Raw genomic sequence first — 20149 nt, 5'->3', positions numbered from 1 at the left:
CAATTGAAAATTTAACAAAAGTTTTTTTATATTTCTTTAAAAAAAATTTTCGAATATACAACTACTTCTTACTGTTCCATTATTGACCAAAGTTTATTGAAGCTTCTATAAGTATGTGGATACAGTTTTTTCTAAGCAATAATTTCATTTTGTCAATTATACCTAATGTTTGAAAATAAATTTTTTTTAGTTAAAGTTAATCAACAAAAAAATTATCAATGGATTTTTGTCAAAATTTCCTAAAAAATAATCAAAAATTTTACAATACTTTGATATTCATTGGGGAAAACATGAGCCACGGGTCAATAATTGTCAATATTTTCGTAAAACTATGCCATATTTTTATTATACAGTTTTAAGGCATTAAATAGGATCAAAGTATAAAATTTATTTGTGCGCGCGTAATGGCAAACTAAGACAACAATTTAGGACCCTACTCTACAATTATACCAACTGGATAGGCCTTAAATTAAATGAATATACCATTGACCCAAATAAATGATTTAAAATCTGTTAGATCACCTGTAATATAGGATTTGGTGGATTTTGAAAATATTTAATCTCTTAAAGTTCAATAATATATATTTTGGTAAAATTCTGTAAGGCTGTAACTTCGTTTGGTTTATCCTTTATGTTATTTTATGTGCTTTTTGTTATTGTTACTATTTTAACAAGTTTGGAGTTTGGTTTAAAAAAATAAATAAGTTATAAGTGCTCTTATACTAATTGGCTAGTCACGTACGAAACGCTTTCTGTTTATAGTTTTTGTATTATAAAATATAATTATACCTACCTCATTAGTATGTTTTATTTATTACACAAACACCCTAGAATCATCAAATTATTGCATATTATGGCCACTTGCACTCATGGTTTAACACTGTCTTGGATTGCACAGATTGTTAAACCAAGTCTTTAAACCATGATTAAATTAAACTCTAATCGTGGACTGATTTAATTTTTATTTGAACAGTTTGTAACCTATAATTTGGTAATTTTGTGTTGAAAAACATACAACAAACAATAATTATCGCTATTGGTAATACATAATATTATAGTCTCTGCTCTCATAAGTAACAATACGTTCTTTTGGTTTACTGTGTTAAAAGAATTCAAAAAATGACAATAATAAAAACAACAATTTATTATTACTATTTTAATAATTTGATTTGAGTGATGTAAAATATATTATTGTGTACCAAGTTTCAATAATATTAAAATATTCCAGCAATACAATTGTGCTTTTTAGTATAATTAATCACCAATATAAGCTCAACAATAAATACGAATGTTAGAAAACACAAACTCAATTATATAAAAACCATATATTTTTTTAAAAGTAATTAGGTCTTAATATATGCTTAAAACTTTGTAAACACAAAAAAGCGAGAAGTACTAGAAAACAAGTGAATTAAAATTGAACTGGTATTCAGTTCAGTAACTGAATTGTGGAATAAACAAAACAAATAACATCGAAAACATAACCTCGAAATGTAAAATTTTTCTTTTTACTGTGTTGAGCACTCCTAAGTTCGTTAATTCTCATTTACTAATTTGTTTAATTATGTGAACTCCGATTAATAAGAAAGAAATTGAAAATTTTGATTAAAAATTAATGAAATCATCTATATTAAAATATGCTTATTCTGAGTTATTAGTTTATTTATACATATATTTCGCGCCGGCTCTGTTTTGACAATTTGGAAAGCTGCCCTTATCGACGCTGGCGTTCCCTTGCGAGGTTTCTCGTAAGTTACATTTAAAATGGCGGAATACATTAATAACATGTCAAGTAGTCGGCGTTTTGTGTAAAAATTGAAATTTCCATCAAAATAAACAAATTTCTGTCACTATTAGTCTTCTTGTTTAAGATTTAATTAAATAATATAATTTAATAAAATGGAGGAAAGCGAAAAAACGGAAGAATCGTGTCGTTTGTGTGACGAAATTGCAGAAAAGATGTTAAGCATCTTCGATAAAAATGAAGAAGGCATTGAAATCCTTCAACTTATCAAAGAATGCCTTCCCATTGTTGTAAGTACAAATGAAGCTCAAATAAATATTTTTTTCGAATCAATTTTTTTTCGAATTAAAAATATACTATCAAAACAATCTATTGTAGATATATAGGACTGACCCATTATCAAAGCAAATTTGTGAAAGTTGTAACGAGACTCTGAGTTCACTTAGTAGTTTTAAGAAAAATTGTGAGGAAATTGCCCTAAAACAAAAAGAAAAGCTTCGCGAGGAGCCTAGTGATAATGCTATAGAAGCTTTTCTAGCTTGTGGAGAAGTGGTAATGTAACAATTATTATTCTCCTTTACTATTTAATTAGTATTAGTAATAATTAATCCACAATATATATTTTTTAAAAATGTGAATTTATATATATATATATAGAAAACAACTTTGGTGAAATTTTCACACCTACACTATCCAACATAATTAATGTACCCAAAAACAGTGTTTTATAGTCTGGACATATGAAATAATTTAATCATTTACATAAAATTACTTTTTAATATTTTAAATTTTACTATTTTAATGAAAGTTTTACAATTATTATATTAATTTCTGTGTTTATATTTATATCAATGTTTTCCTTTTAACTTGACAGTCGGACAAAACTGTGCCCTTTCAGGACGAAATTTCAGAGTTGAAAGATGGTAGTACATCTACAGATGACCTCAATATATTTTGTAATAATTGCAAGCAAACTATTTTGGAAAGTAACCAAGTAAACGGTGAGCTGGAACTGGCCATTGCTGAATCTATGGCCAAGAATAAAATCAAGACAGAAAATTCTGAAAAGTCTCTTAGGAGAAGAAAAGTTGTTCCTTTTTATCATGAATTAGATGATTCACTATGCAGCAGCTTGACAGAATTCACTCAAAATACAGAAGGTAATCAATTTTTTTCATATCAGTGTTTTTTTTAGTTTAATAACAAGTAAAATTTGAAATATCAATTTTTTAAAATGTGGTTAATACTTTCATATCTTCAAATGTGTTAGGAGATACTATGGATTGTGATTGAAAATTGTATTAATATCTTGAAGAACTACGCTAGTATGGGACTACATTGCAGTATAAATTTCACATTCAATATATACTATATGTTAAAAAATATGTTGGAAGTGGGATTGTGAGAACTGAATTTCTGTTCACTTAATAAGGTTTTTACCAGTTGTAACATTTTCTTGGTTCACAACCAAATTAATACCCACAAGATTATTAGTATTGTGAAATATCATAATAGATTTCCAAAATCTTGAATTATTGTTCAGTAATAACTTACACCTGTATATAAAACAAATAGCTACAAAAATCCAAAATAAATACCTTTACTTTTCCTAGGCTCCCAATTATATGATGATAATAGTGATTTGGATGGTTCTGATGAATCATTGGAAGAACTGAGGCCAAGAAAACGAAGAAGAATAATAGAATCAGATGATGACGATGAAGATAGTCTAGATAGAAATGAAAGAACAAATGGAAGAGTGAAAAGACTTTGTAGAAAACCTAATATTGTTGATGATGATGAAGAAGAAGCAGCTGGGCCTGTAGAAGATGAGGACGAAGAAAGCACACTAATTGATAAATTCATGGATGAAGAGGAATATCGGTATCAACCTCTATCCTTATTTCAACTGGTATTGAATTCAATAAACAAAACTAACATTCCCGACTATGACCCAGAGGAATACTTCCAAGAAACAATATTCCCTCAATGTGGATATTGTGAACAACAATTCCGCAACCTTAAAGTTTTATCTATACATGAACAAAAACATATTGATGTGGAAATAGGGGAGAAAATTGATAATCCCTTACCATGGCCTGAAGATAGAGATGATTCTGATGTTAGGAATAAGTGGCTTAATTATTTTGATGAAAACGGGTAAAAAAAAGTTACATACCATCGTCCATATAATTCATAATTTTATTATTTTGCTAGGTATGAAGATGATGATATTGTTATTGATGATGTAGTTGATGCAGAAAGTTTACTGATTCCTATTGATGAGAAAGATAGAGATCCAAATGGTATGAAACTCACAGGAGACGAAAAGATCACTCTAGTAGGTACTCAACCCATGGTGAATGATGTTTATTTAGGAGATTATTCTAAAGATGATAGGAAACTACTGTATCAATCAATGAGAATTGGAGGTGTCAATAAAAAATTCTGTCCACTTTGTAGGCAAGTTCATTTATTTATTCATTAGTCTTTATCAATTAATTAATTATCGACTCATAAACTGAATTAAAAAAGTGATTTGTCTCTTGAAATGAAATTGTGATAAAATTGCCTTTTTATAATTTTTTTTATATTGACATTTTTTGTAGATATACTTTCAAAGATAATTGGGCGATAGAAAGTCATTACTTTTCTTTGGCTTGTTACTATACATGTCGTTATTGTGGAATGCGCTTCAATAAACAAAGGCATAAATTTAAAGAGCATTGCGATGAGCACGAAACTAAGAAAGATGAGGTTTCAGAAAAAATTTATGCAGCAAGCAAACTTAGTAACATCATACCTAAGGTAAGTTTTAAAAGGCGTATAAATAGGTTTGATTGAATGTTAAATATTTCATTAGATAATCCACCCTCCGAAACCAAGAAGAATAGTTGTAACACAACATAATCCACCTCCTGAAATGGTAGCTGCCAATAATCAATTTTTCAGTGGACAAAATCTAAATAATTTATCAGGATTTTGTCAACAAGGTCCTCCACAACCTAAGAGGAGTTTCATGGAGAGAAAGACTCTACAGCCCAATTTGCAAATTAAAGAAGAACCTCAGGATTCTAAAGTGAGGATAGTTATATATTGCAAAATTGATCTCTAATAACAAAAATTTATTTTAGGAATTTCAAACATCACAGTCAAAAACCGGCAATCAAGCATACTTTTGTCGAAAATGTTATAAAGTGTTCTTCAAATTGGATGAATTCAATATCCATAGCAAGAATTGTGATTTTAGTCAGTTTCCACAAATGCGAGCAGCTGGCAATAATAAGACATTATCTGGCAAAAATGGTGATGTTTCTCCAGCAGGAAGACCAGTTAGAAATTGCGCCAAAGAAATAGGACCTTATAAAGATGACGTGAGTTGATTATTTTCAAACTTTAATTGAAATTAAATAATAAAAATAATTTTTAAATTTTCGTAGATTTATCTCCCCGATCATATTTTAAAAGAACCTAAATCTTCGAATTCGCAACAAACTTTCGTTTGTTTTATTTGCAACACCCCATTTCCTACAATATACTCTCGAAACAGTCATATGCGTATACATAAAGGCGAAACACAAGTTCAGCCACCTTACAGTAATCGCCCACGTTTTCCGAATCCGCCGAATAACCAAATGGGTCAATTGAACTACCGACAACCGCCGCCTATGCCGCAACAGTATCCGCCAGTGCAGCCGATGGATATTTACATCAAACAAGAACCCATGGATCCGGCTACTATGGAACCCATGGTGGAAATTCACGAACAGGGAGGACCTATGGATCAAGGACAGATAGAACAGCAAAGTTTCCCTGGTATAATTTATTAAATTGAACAAAATAACGGTATTGTATATATGTATGATTCATTTTTCAGATACATTAGGAGATGGTGCCGTCAGTATTACTCCTATAAGTAAAAATCCCAAGCAGAAGGCTTTGATAAATGCCAATGTTATGAAAATCGTACAAAATAATCCTCAATTGTCGATTAAGAAATCATCTGAGAAAATGCAACAAGTTGCTGCCGGTACCAGCCAAATACCAATGGGTGTTAATTTACCTGATCCTGACAGGTATAACAATCTTTACATTTATAATTCTTTCATTTATTCCTAAAATTCCCAAAAAATTGCAAATGTTACTTAAAAATTTTTTTACATTACTTTTTTTCATAAATTCAATTATAGTTGCAGACAACTAAACATATATATGGAATAAACAACACAAGTTTGTATTGAGTTCAGAAATTTCCATATTTTGGTCATTTATTTAAAGTTAATAATTTTCATATGAGTATCTGCAAAACTGATTGTTTCAGTTACAGACTTATCTCAGGACCAGTCCAAAATTGTTTTATACACAAGATGTCTGGGAATTTTTGTAAATATCAACATTAATGGTGTTTATCTGTTAGCTTTAATACCAATGTATGTGTTCATTTAAAATCGATTTTCACCGATACAACAACCTATGACTGTAATCAAATCAATTTTTTTTTAAATAAAAGTTCCAACATTTATGTAAACCTTGACCATTTTCAGGATTTTTTGTTGATTATCTAATAAGTTTTTTAAATTCAAAGAAAGGGTATTTGGAAATAGTACTTAGTGTATGTATATAACGGTAACGTTCTATCGTCGGTACATATCGGTTTGACGGCAAAGTTCGTGTCTCGAGTTGCTTCGGGCGCCAGTTTTTTATGGTGGTGTACTCAGATTAACGCCAGTGGACAGAATATAATAGCCTAGATGTCAATATGGTGATGAATAATACGCCAAAGCCAAAGATATTTCACTTGCCCTCCTGGATTGGCAACCTGGGTCTTTGCTGCTGGTGTTCCTTATAAAGAAACGTTTCAGGTTATGGAGTCGTATAAGAGAGCGAAACAACGGTTAACACGAGATAAATACCCAATAGGAAATTGATATTTTCTATTATAGTATAGTTTCTAACATTCGTATAGATTAGTTTAATATTCAATGTTCAAAAGTTTTTAATTTTCTGTTTTATTTGTAGGTCGTACAAATGTTCTTCCTGTTGGGAAGCCTTCGCTAACAAATCCCACTTGTATTTCCACAAGAAAAACCAATGCGAAGGGTCTCGATTGCCGTGTCCCTTCTGTAAAAAACGTTTTGGCACTGAAGCGGAATATAGTTCACATATTTATTATAGTCATCCTGAATAATGTTCAGTTTTAGCTTCATTTTCCGGTTATAGAATTTATTTTTTACATTTTACCGAAAATAATATAATAGTCGTTAAAGGCTATAAATTTCAGTGTGTTTTGGTAAGGTGTATTAAAACATTTATAGTGTTATATTACTGCCTGAATGAAAATTAAGAGATTGGTTAACTTTTGAACACTGTCGTCAGAAATTTACAGAGAGAAAAAGTAACAACTGTCTTCGACCTCAGAAAATCACCTAAGGATGTGTATTGTGTTAGGTAGTAGATATATTAAAATCCACATTCGATAATCACAAAATGTACAACTTCGTTTATTAAATTGTGTCTTGACCCAAACAATTTTTTTTTCGCTCGTTTTTTGTCAACTTTAGTTATTTTACCAACATGTTACTGAATTAATGCAAAAAGTACATGTTTTTCTATATGATTGTTCATTTAAAAAAAAACACGTGTTGTTGCCAAATGGCAATGTTTGGCAGAAATAAGTACAAAATTCCAAAAATTTTAATAAAAATAAAAAACTTAGCTTTTTGTATGAAAACAGGATTGCATTCTAAACAAAGTCCTACCTTGCACTTGTTACACATTGTCCTCATTATAGATCAGCATCCTTTCCCTGCACTTCATTTTTTTTATCTGGCACACTTATCAGAATGTGGTCATATCCTGTTAAGTGAAATGTTAGGTCTTCCGGCAGATTTAGGGAAAGTCCCATACCTGGTTAATTATACTTGTACCAATTCCAGTTGAGTCATTTGTAATTGAAACGTCGATTAACCAGGTGAATATGCACCACCATTATTTTTTTTTAATGAATACGCTGTATCGTATCGATTGATATTCTCGTACATCAAATAAGTATCCCCCATACCTTCATTATATTCGCCAATTACGTTGTTGTCTAGCCTTGTTCGATCGTTCTAGCGTAGATTGTTGAGCTCCTTTTCTATATTGTTTACTCATGATCTTTTTGTTAGTTTACGGACAGTCTTTTGGGATTCTATTATCGAAGATAGTACCTCCTGAGGTATTATGAATTTCAGCAGCGCTCTGTATGTATATATTTTGAGTGACAATTAACTTATTTTTTAAAGATCTGTAATAAGAACTCGAGTGAGAGGAACGTTGATATTTTCCTTAACAGCCCTCTTCAGAATAACTTTAAAGTAAGTAAGTAAGTAAGAAAACTTGTTTCGGGTGGTTCAATATATATTGAGTCCGCTGGTAGTTCATCAGAATATGCAATTTGGAGAGTTTCCTCTAAAGTCTGCGTGCCTAGAGTTGCCGTATGGCTACTACACATCAAAATAAACATGTGCAGGTGTTACACAAATTGGTATTATTAATAAATTTTCTTATAGAAACATGTATTTGTGTTTAATTGAATACCACATCAAAAAAGTATAAATATTTGTTTCTGGCAAAAAAAGAATTTGTACTTAATCGAACCGTATGTCTATTTTTATCGGTACGGCCACTAGGAGTTGTTAACCTGCCGTTCGATCAGCATGTGCAATTTGTCATGAATAGAGAAGACGTTATACACATCCAAGTAAATATAGATGCTGCCATCTATCCAATACTTTCCTAATCTTTTTAGAAATTCGCGCTGTCAAATTACATTTACTGTGGCCGTTTGGCAACACCGGGCTTTGATGGGTTAAGAATAAAAAATAAGGTACTAAAAAGTTACTATCATCTTAAGAATTGATCAATAACATCTTTAGTCTTTGTAATATAGTTGCTCATCAACTGTCAAACCAGTGTCTATCTCCGATCAACAAATTTTACTTAAGTTGACATGTATTTGAAATTAAATGGTTGCAATGTTGAGACATCTGTGATTTTGTTGATTATTTTGTGGATTTTGTTAATTTGTGATAGATTTTAATATAAACATAGTATATATAAGAATTTTTGGACAGTGTCCAAATTTTCCCATAATCAACGTATTTAATTTGCAAAACGATAATGTACGTAATTAATTAAGATTGAAATTTCAAATTTTATCATTTTTTTTTGTGTTTGATATTATTAAAATATTTGTAAGATATCACACTGAATCTCGGGCCTGTCGATGAAAAAAAAATTTGTTGATTAGAAAAATATTATTTTTAGTCTGAATTTACACTAAACTAAAATTGCTTCCAAAATTATTTTATTATAAAACGCTTTTCTACAATTCCTCTCTTTTTACTTTCAAAAATCTCAACTCATTTCTTTCAAATTTTTTTCTCCATTGATGGAATATTGTCTCCAACTTTTCCTTCTAGAATTATTTAGACAAATGAGGATATCAAATTAATGCCCATCTTGAAACCAGCGTATGTATCCAATATTGTAAGAATGAAAACAGATAGATTTACAAGAAAAATAATGAAAACTGGAAACAGAATTAAAAAACTAACCGGGAGAACATGAAAAAAATTTTTAGGAAAAGAAATAGAAGAAAGGAAGAAGACATAAACTAACAAACTTTAGCATGGAGTCAAAGCCGTTGGAAATCGCTGTCATATCATAAACAAAAATTTGTTTATGTCTTGAGAGCTCTATTTTTAATGAAATTTCAACAATCTACAGTTGTTTCTTTTGGTTTATTACAAGAAGAGTTTCTATTTGAATAACACAGTGAAACCATGGAATGGATAGAATAACTTCTACACTTGTCCAGTAATCTTTCCACATAATACGAAATATATACAATACCATTGTCTGTGAAAAAGCTATTATAATGTTTCAACATCTTGGGAATACTAAATGAAACTATGACCAAAAGTTTTATTCACTAGATGAAGAATTGACAATGATTTTAAACGTAAATTGTATCATCCATGTTTTAATTTGATGAATAACCTGTTTTTTGAGGTTTGTGGTCATTTCATCTCTGATTCTGAAAGGTTTATTCAAATTTAAGTTAAGAATCCTTAACCGGTCAACACTTTTTGAATTTGATGAGAATAAAAACATTTTTGTCAGAAGTAACCCTTAAATGGACTCCGTCAGCTTATTTAGTTTATGGAATGTGAAATATATGGCCAGAATTTTAAGTCACCTATTCCATTCTACTAACTTATATGTTTTATTTATAATATACTGTGATAGAAATTCCACAAAATATTCATTTAAGTTTTAAAAAAGCTATAATGCTTGATGTACCTTGACTTCCTCTAATTAACCTTACCTTACAAATTTGCATTACAGCCTTGGCTTCCTAGGCAATTTGTTTCCAAACTGGTCTGTTCCTCATCCTTACTCAGTCCTATGATACAGGATCTGTCTCTTTTTCCACTGCTGTATATTTTGGCATCCATGATTCTTTTGGGCAACTGCTTGTCTTGTATTCTTTTAATGTGGACAAAACTCTAGGTTTTAATGTATCGAACGATGTTTTCATTACCTAATATTTCATCGATTTCTTTAATATTTCAGATTCTCTAGTTTTCGTAAGACCGTCTTCAGTATTCAATTTTCTATTCTCTTCTATTGTCATCCAAACTATATTATAACCATTATATTATTGAATCCATAATAATGTATGATAAATTGTAATTTTGAACTAAAGGTCAAATTTAAAAACTAACACATCGATCAAAAAGTCCCCGGTTTAGTAAACAAAACACAAATTGTTCAGCCAAATTTCATCCTACGCTTTTCCAACTTAGATCTACGCCGTTTTCATTGAATATTTTTCTTTAGTTTCAAATATGCTTCTATTTTAGTGATGACTGACTTCCCCCTTTCTATATTTGAAACATTTTTGACAACACTCACTAGTTTATGGGGGCTAAATATGGATATTATTGTGTGAACAAATTCATTAAATTTGACATATTGTTTATATAGACTTGAGACAGTGGTCCGTTTGTTTGTGATTTCCTCCTTAATTAACTCAATAATTACTTAAAATTGTTGGAGAGAATAAGCTCAAAATTAGACTGGTGTCCTTTAAGAGATGGTACTTCTTTGGGAAAATATAAAAAAGTGATTTGTGGTGACCTCTCTCCTCAATATCAGGGACTTATTGATCAATGGTATATTTACATATAATTTTAATCCCAACTCTAACATCCTTTTAATTGTCATCCATATGGTATAATTTTATTATATTTAATACAATTGATAATTTCGCGATTTTTTTTGTTTTCGTTTTTGTATAACCGAAGTAATTTTTCTCGTGTACTTTTATCAAAACCTTTTTTTAATAGTTTTCACCTTTAGCTTACGTATCTAAGTTTTTTGTATATACAATAGATAAACGTAAATAAACCATATATTTAATAAAAATTGTTTTATTTCATTTCTGGGCCAATAAAAAATCGAATGAGGAAGTAATGTGGATGTTGTTCTGTCATAATAATTTCCTATTTAAAATTAGGCAATATTGCACGAATTTAACCCAGACAGAGATACAACATGTCCATTATTTAACCCTCCATTAACATAACGTCTCAGATTACTTGAATTTTGTCTTATATTAAATTTACCTACCGAAATTCAATTTATTATTATATTAGTTTAGATTTATTGTAAACCGATCGCTTCTAATGGGAACCAACGTCATAGTTAAGCGATTCAAAGTGTTCCTTAGACACTTGAAGTTCCATTAACGTATCAAATTACTTTTATTTTATATTGGCGTATAGTCTCGGATTACCTAATTTTTGTCTTATATTAAAGTGATTGTGAAAAATCACAAATTCACGTACCTAAATTCAATTTATTATTGTATTCGTTAAGATTAATTGTACACTGACCGCTTCTAATGGGAACCAACGTCATAGTTAAGCGATTCCATTTGTTTAAAGGACACTTGGAACACCTTAACGTATCAAATTACTTACTTTGATTTTTCTATTGATGTGACTCTTAACGCTTTGTTACAATGGGAATTTGGTATTTAAGGTGATTTGTAAACAGATATGAGGCTCTCATATCATTTGATGTTCGTCGGATTATTGAAACAAAGTTTAATTGATTATTTTCCTGCATAATAGTTTTTAACAAAGTAGTTTTAATACAAAGAATATGGTCAACCACCATTAGTTAGCCCGAGGATACATTAATGGATGTAATAAATCATAGTGAACTTAATACGTCATATATTACTAGTCCTTATAAAAATACAGTCAGTCATATATATAAATAATATCACATTCATGCTCATCTCGAAAACGTCCCTAAATATCTAACTAAAAGCGCCTTTATATCCTCTACTAATTCATTGGAATATCCGAGTTCAAATAAGCCATCAAACATTGAAAACCTACTGCTATCCATGAGCTTAGTTACCAACGCGAATGCAATACATTCGATCCGAAGTAAATTTAAACCAGATTCTAGTGACCATTTGTAAATTGTAGGTACGGTTTTGAAGGAAAACGTGTGTTTTTCCACGTAGTTCCTTACAAAACAACAGATGTCGTTCATCAAGTACCGATCACTTAAAACTATGACATCCAACAACGTATCTACATCAACTTGATCCAAACTCGAATTCGATTTGATTAAATTCAATAAACAATTTAGCGTTTTGAATTCCACGTTATGTAAATAAATAATTTCTTCGTTTTTTTCTTTGAAATGTCCGTTAAGTAAACTGTTAAAATAATCCGATTTTTCAATTAAAACGTCTCTGTCGGCTTCAATACAACTCCCGTCGTCTAATTTAAACGTCACAATGTTCGCCGGATCGTCCGGCGTTTTAACACTCACACTTATATTGTCACATATGTCCATAGCTAGTTTTCTGGGATTAGCTATGTTGAGTTTCCGAGAAGCCAACGAACAAATTACTTTAATCGTACGCTGTTTATAGATGGAATCTTCTGTTAGCAACTTCATCAGGATGTTTAGACCTCCACAATTTATCAGAAGCTTCGATAAGATTTTCTTGTCGCTAAAAAATAATATAAGAATCAGAATTAAAATAATAGGGTACTTGCATGGTTTGGGAAAAAAATAAGATATAATTTCTTTTTCAATTCCTTGATCAATATTTATAGGTAAAAAAATTATTGAAAATTCAAAAATTTTGTAGGTAGTTTAAACATTTCAGTGAGGTGGCCATATTGCGTGACGACATAGGTATAAATTAAACACTGATACAAAGTATATACGACAGTTATTCTAAAATAAGCGTTATTATTAAACTTTGATTAATATGAAAAGTGGTATATAAATCGTTTTTTGTGCCAGGATCTCCACACACACACACACTCCACATTTTTGTGCGGGGGATAGCTAAAATCGCTCATTTACACAAGCCCGATATTAAACTTGAGATATCTTCAAAATGGTATCAAACAAGGCTGTAATTTTATTCGTAACAATCCTGGTATCCTGAAATCCCTTAGCCGTCGAGTGGAGGCTTGCATTTTTTCTGGGGGTGCACATTTTAAACATTAGTGTGCTATTTTTCCTTATGTTTAACACATGTTTATAATAAAATGATTCGATACCCTGTATCCCATCAACGTTGAAGATTAAATAGATTTTTTCCATAATTTTTGTCCTTCCAGTCCTTACTGCAACCTTTACAGCCCTGCCCTGTTTTATTTGGATCTGTGTTCTTTTCGAAAAATTTGCAAATGATACCTTTCCCTCTTCCTGCTATTGTTTCAGGCTTAAATTCAAATTTAGAACTATTTTGACTTGGATTTTTTTATTTTCCACGATTTCAACTTCCACTAATCTAAAACAACACCTTTATAACGAATTTAGCGACACGTTTTTGTATTAAAAGTGCTGATCAATAAAATGGGTGGACCTGTAAATTTCTTTGGATGTCAATGAAAAAATGATGAAAATTAATTAAATATTCATTACTCACTCTATAATATAAGGAATAACTAGGACCAGTTGAACTTTAACATCATTATTAGCTCTCAGTAATTCGTGAGCAATATCTCCTTTTCCTGCTGCACATTCCGCTAAATACGTTATTCTTTTCAATATCATTTTCCCTATACAAGAATGATCTACGCAGATAATGCAACGCGAAGTATGTGCTAGTTCCGTCAATTTATAAATCTTTTCTATAAAAGTAGTTTTCATCAAAGGTAGTAAATATAAAGGTGAACGAAGAATATCACAAGCAACGTTTATTGTAGTGATATAAGTAGATTGTTTGTTATTGAAAGATTCCGAACAGTTAATAAGAGCTATTAATAATTCCTCGGAAGCTAGTTGTGGAACTGGTGGTTCAATCTTCACGTACGATTTTATTAATTTTGTTATTTCGGATATCAGGCGCATTTTTAAATTGGTGGTGCTGTTATGTTCTAGAGTTTTTTCTAAAAAAAAAAAAAAAAATAAAAATCAAATGTCTCAGTCTCAAAGAAACAACATATTTACTCACCAGCAGGGATTTGTTCTTTAATTTCTGATAAATCTGATTGTGAATCTTCATCTAATTCTCCCTCTAAATAATCCGATACTGGAAATTCTGTGCTATCTGCTTCACTGCAAACCGGGGAATAGTCATCAGAGTCTGAATAAGAAGAAGCATCATTTTTTGAGGATCTAGGACTGAGAAAAATACTTATTTAAATATTTAAACAAACAAAATTAATAAGACTATAAATATGCTGTATGATAATAACAATTAGTAAATTATATAAAGAGTACTAAGTACCTAGAACAAGGAGATGTCCAAGTTAATGCTGCGTAATCACTGTTCGTACTTGAACAAGGACTAGGACTCCTGTCAAATTTAAAACTTGACATAAAACTATATTCATCATCGCTTGACACTGGAGAAAGTTGTCGGTGTCTGTTTTCTGCAATAATACTTGGAGATAAACCGGAATACTAAAAATAAATTAAATTTTTAACTCATCTAATTCATGATATAGTATTTCACCCCATTCCAAAATTAACAATTATAAAAAGTAAAAAACCACCAATTAATTTTCATCAACAATTGACTAGAATGGTGATTTTCGAATAGCTTCAATATTTTTTTAGGTGTTTCAAATTTGTAAAGCATACTAATAAAAAAATATAAAATTTGCTCTAATCACTGCTTCACATCTTTTAGGCATTCTGAAAAACAGGTTTATAAGTGCATCTGATCTGATATAACTCTTCGAATATTCTGAATTGAGATGTAAGGCTTTAATGATCCATATAACATCAAAAATGTCCAATAGTTCAGACTAGAGTTACATTACCTAAAGGTAATTTGTCTCCACTCTTGCACTAATAAAAATTCTTCTTCAATGCACATTGTATCACGTGATCTGTTATGTATGGAGAAGAATCATAATTGTAACACTTTCACGGAGCTAACTATTCCAACAATGTTGCACTAAGTGTGTGTTAAGTTGATTGCCATCAAAACGACAAAATCCTCCTCAATTTCTATGTTATTAAGTAAACTGAAGATGTAGCCTTCTGGTGTGAAATAATTTGGTAATTATATCTAGGCATACTACTATGTAGGCAACTTGTCCATGTCTCTTTAGATCTCTTGAAATCTAACCAGTGCTGTAAAGACAATAAATTTTGCAGGGCCGGCCTGAAGCATGCGAGACGGACGCCCCTGATCCCGCGCACCTAGTTGAATAAGGGTGGTTGATCTTGGTCCTGTATTAGCAGCATCACCGCTTTATGTCAATATTAATTAATTATCACACGTACTAAGATTAAAAAAAATAAAACTTCTTCTATAATTAAATTTCTATTATTGTTTTGGTTTTTAAGTAAAGCGACAGGGGTAGAGGGCGGGTCATATATGAGATGTAAAAACATTACAAAGAAATATCTATAATGCATCTGTGTTAGTTTCTATTCGTACAGCAGAAGTTTTTTATTCCAAACAATTTCTATAAAAAGAATGATTCGTTTAAAATTTATTACACCTTATGTATGTATATACTAATAACACAATAATGTACATGTAAATCATTTAAAAAGTAAGTACTTACAGAATAATAGATGGTACAATTTTCATCGACACATTCTAAACAAGTACATGCTCTCTTCCTTTCGAGATCTTCCAGTAGCTGTACATCTGCATCTTCAAACTGCAATTTTCTTATTAATGTAGAAGATTTTCTCTTAAAACCTTTCCTGAATCTATGTTTGGAATAAATATCTGTGTCATTAATAATCCATCGCATTTTTTTAATAATGACATCTAAAATATTACATTTCAATTGATCTTGTAATAAACTTTCTTCGTATTGACATTTATTAAGAGTGCTGATAAGCAAAATGGAGCATTTTATATGATCATCTGTAGGGGCTTTCAACTTTTCTAGTACTTGGATCAAAAGTGGAATAGTCTTGGCACAATTATAACCGTTTCGATTCGCCGGATGGTCAAGAAGAGTACAGAGGTAGTAAATATGCTCCAGGGATTCTTTGCTGAATTCTACAAGAAAACAATTGATAAAGACTTATTTTAGTAGATAGAAAATTGATTTTCGTATGTAAAGCAATTTATATTATTAAACATTAAGAAAATTAAGAAATTAAACTAAGGAGATAAATTGGTCAAAGGTGTCTTAAGATCCAGATACTCTTGAGTATAAAACCATTTTGGATGAAGATGACCCATTTAAAACGGTTAGCTTCTTATAAAAAGGTAAATTATGACCAAAAAATATAAAGATATTATTATAAAACAATGTCCCCAATCTCATCAATGTTGAAGAAAAGAACTTGTTGGAATTCTTATCTTCTGTAACACATTTCACAACTCACAGCTTAATAACCAAAGAAGATATACCAAATACCTTCCCAGATATCAATGAAAGTGACAAATAAGAAAATGAATGAAAGAAAATATATATAGTCAAGTAGTCATATATTTTTTTCCTTTTTGGTTAATTATTTGGACTATTTTTCACTTAAATTAAAAATGTATTAACTTCTTTTTTAAATAAAGCCTAGTGCAAAATGGTATAAATCTACAAATGAACAAAAAAGTTTAAAATGCATACTTCCTGTTAAGTTCAAATACCAGCATATTAAAAACCAAAAAATTTCAATTGTAAATTTCTAAAAATCCACTATTTTGACTTTTACCATTAATCTCTAACGCCTGCCAACTGTTAGTGCTCAACATATTAAATAGTAACTTGTTTAATTAAATATACTGTTTATTAATTGAGTAAGGGATAGTTATTTTTAGTTATGCAGGTAAGTACTCTCCAAGAATTATAAAATGCAATATCTTACCTGTAGTATCTGCGTCAATATGTTTTCTAACAACTTCATCCACAAATTTAGTACAAATTTCTGGTACTGGTAGATCTGATTTAAATTTACTAATCCCGATAAAATTAACAATAATACTCATGATCTTGCTGGGATTATGTAGTAGCACTTTTGGCAGTTCCTCCAATGCATTTCCGCAATCCAAATTTTTTAATATTATTATTGTATCGTATTCTTTATATTTGGATATCTTATATAATAAGTTTATAACGGCATCTAAAGTATTTTCTTGATTCTTATTTTTTTGCCATTCCTGGCTGATTTTAAAAAATAGGCTACCCACAGTTTGTACTATTTGATATTTCTTTAAACTTTGACGGGAGATCATATACCTAATATACAATTAATTTTTCGTTAATAAATCTCTCCATTTTTTAGGTCTCTTTATAGAAAATTAGTTTCAGTAAACAGGTAAAAATGGAAATTTCGACATATTCAAAATTTATCAAAATATAAATTTTTTGAAACTAAGGTAACCAACCAATCATCGACCCTTAACCAGTTATTGTCATCCTTCCCTTTCTCAAGCAAAAACAAGTAAACGTCAGATAATAAATACGATTTTGTGGCATCCACAGCCTCCTTATAATTTATGACAACTTCAGTAGTTCTGAGTCCACCATAAAAACATTGTGCATGTGTCTAAAATTTCACTTTGTGATAGTCTCTAAAAATTCAATCTAAAACCTACAACGTATATTTACCAAAATATAATGAGAAAGTTATAAATCAGCAACAGACTGAAAAATAAGAAAATGTAGTTCAAAATGAAAAGGATAAACAGATCAATTAGCAGCGGAAAAATTGCTCACTAACTAAACAGGAACTGGAAAAAAAGTTAGAAGTAGAAAAAAGCATGAAATAGTGACAAGAAAAGGTACAGGACAAATATAATTTTGAGAAAACAAAAAAAAACAATGTAAGAATATAATCTACACAAACATTCTCACTATGGGCAGTTTTGCAGAAAGTCTTCCTATTCTCAAATAAATCTACATCCTTCAAATTGCTGCCACTCTATATCTGAGGTCTCAGACTCTTTATTATACTTTTTACTCAATTTGAAGAGTCTAGGATCTCAGATGAGAAGTGGCAGCAATTTGAAGGATATAGGTAGACTTGAGAATGGGCAGACTTTCTGCAAAACTGCCTATAGCAAGAATGATTGTGTAGATTATATTCTTTGGGACGCAAATGACATAAGACAAGTTTCAGATTCTTCTATTTAGTTCAAAAAAAACTATATTTTAATATTTGATGAGAAATATATATATTTTATCAATAAAAAATCGATATTAGGAATTTTCCAGCTCCTATAATTAGTTTACAACTTTTACATAGCTATTAGCAAAAAATAAATTTTTGTTTGAGTCAAGTTTGGGATTTTCAATTTATTGTAATTAATTTATTGAAATACTCAATATAAATAAATTGTTACTTTCAATTAACTGTTAATAATTATTGTTGCTTATATAGTGAATACTGTTCTATGGAGCTAAAATTAAAAATTGAACATTAAACTAACAAATTGCTAGTTGAAATACACTGAAATGGTACTAGTAGTTCATGCAGAAAATTAACAGCAAATTAAAATTATAAGCATACAATATGCCAGGTAAGTATGTATTGATGGTATTGTTTTGTTTACAACATTCTTGTTCATTGGCTATGAAAATATTTAAAACTGATATCAAACAAATAAGAAAAAGTCAACAATGTCCTTTAGACAGTCTCAGAAGCTATCCACATACAGGTCAATTCTTTTGGTTTACTAGTAATTCATAATTATCCTCAACTTACTGCATAAACCAAGTTTAAATCATGCTTTATATTTTTAATTTGCAGAAAAGCAGCTTTCCATATATGGGATGTCAATAAATAGTTTCCCATAAAAATTTGATGTCAATAATAGACTTTTTGTACTAATAACTATGAAATATTATACCAATAAATGAAATCAAATAAAATACTTTCTATAATATATAAGATTATTAATAATGTTATTATCTAAAAGTGTCAATAGTTGGTTATTTACCTTAATTTTCTATAAAATGAGACTGAAAATGAAGACGATTTATCAACAAAAGCATATAAAAAAAATCTATGAAGTAAAAAGTTTTAAGATATATATACATTTATAAAAACCTATTAAATATTGAAAAAACATTTACCTTAATGCTCTTAAACCCATAATAATAGTTGCTTCTGAGTAATTTATATGGGTTTCTGAAATATCTTGGATAGTGCTTTTTAATGTATCCAAAAGTTGTGTGAGAATTTGTGGTTCTTTATCCAAAATAATTTTCACCAAATCGTCAGAATGTTGACAAAGGTTACCAATTATTCTAAATATTCTTCCATTAATGCTATCTTCTATTGTATAACGTTGCAAAATTTTACTTAAAATATGTATAATATTGTACAATCCCACCTAAAATTTAAAAAAACAATTAAAGTACGGAAAAAAATAACAACTTTTGGAAGTAATAAATAATATTATTTGATACACGAAATGTCTTACTAAATCTCTCGCACAGTTGTAATCCATACAAGCATTTCCTAAAATACTAAGGCTCACATCAACTATGTGCTTATGTCGCGAATTTAAATTGATAATAAAATATTTCAAAGACCCCATTTCACGAATTTTATCAATATTAGATTTATTTTTAGGCCACTCTACTCCTTTCCTTATGCTGGATAAAATTTTCAATATACTTTTACTACTTTGTTCTTTTGTAAGTGCCTTTAACAAATCTCCAAACTTTGAACCCATATCTTTATCATACTTCTTTCTAAAAAATGTATTTGGAATGTCTTAACCCCTTTTTAACTTTCCAAAATATTGTAAACTTATCAGCTGTCTTAAATAGTGTTATTGACAGATGACATCTGCAATAAAGGGTACGTTCCATCTAACACCCACAATGCCCATACCACGACAGATGGAATTACCGTTTCACTAAAATACATTTCTAATGCAATTCACGA

The 20149-nt window shown here is 30.0% G+C and overlaps 2 protein-coding genes across 3 annotated transcripts; one reads left to right on the top strand and one right to left on the bottom strand.

The window, feature by feature from the left end:
* Positions 1–1377: 1377 nt before the first annotated feature.
* LOC130903436 (uncharacterized) lies at positions 1378–9898 on the top strand. Of its 2 annotated transcripts, none has more exons than XM_057815530.1 (11): positions 1378–2034; positions 2123–2296; positions 2643–2904; positions 3358–3904; positions 3962–4207; positions 4354–4552; positions 4608–4823; positions 4879–5118; positions 5185–5560; positions 5622–5820; positions 6764–9898. In XM_057815530.1, the coding sequence occupies exons 1-11, from the start codon at positions 1900–1902 to the stop codon at positions 6930–6932; spliced, it is 2763 nt and encodes a 920-aa protein (XP_057671513.1). In that variant the 5' UTR covers positions 1378–1899; the 3' UTR covers positions 6933–9898. The 2 variants fall into 2 exon arrangements, with proteins under 2 accessions (XP_057671513.1, XP_057671512.1); XM_057815529.1 differs by having other exon boundaries at positions 1706–2034; positions 2619–2904.
* Positions 9899–12016: 2118 nt separating this feature from the next.
* Positions 12017–20052, bottom strand: LOC130903855 (uncharacterized). The gene is made up of 8 exons (XM_057816203.1): positions 19680–20052; positions 19330–19589; positions 17120–17490; positions 15862–16310; positions 14568–14743; positions 14292–14461; positions 13764–14226; positions 12017–12830 (listed from the first exon to the last, which is right to left on the bottom strand). The coding sequence occupies exons 1-8, from the start codon at positions 19932–19934 to the stop codon at positions 12095–12097; spliced, it is 2880 nt and encodes a 959-aa protein (XP_057672186.1). The 5' UTR covers positions 19935–20052; the 3' UTR covers positions 12017–12094.
* Positions 20053–20149: the final 97 nt, after the last annotated feature.

This window comes from Diorhabda carinulata, chromosome 2 (genome assembly GCF_026250575.1).
Source record: "Diorhabda carinulata isolate Delta chromosome 2, icDioCari1.1, whole genome shotgun sequence".
NCBI lineage: Eukaryota > Metazoa > Arthropoda > Insecta > Coleoptera > Chrysomelidae > Diorhabda > Diorhabda carinulata.
The sequence above is the reverse complement of the archived record's forward strand: the minus strand, read 5'-3'. Positions and strand labels throughout refer to the sequence as shown.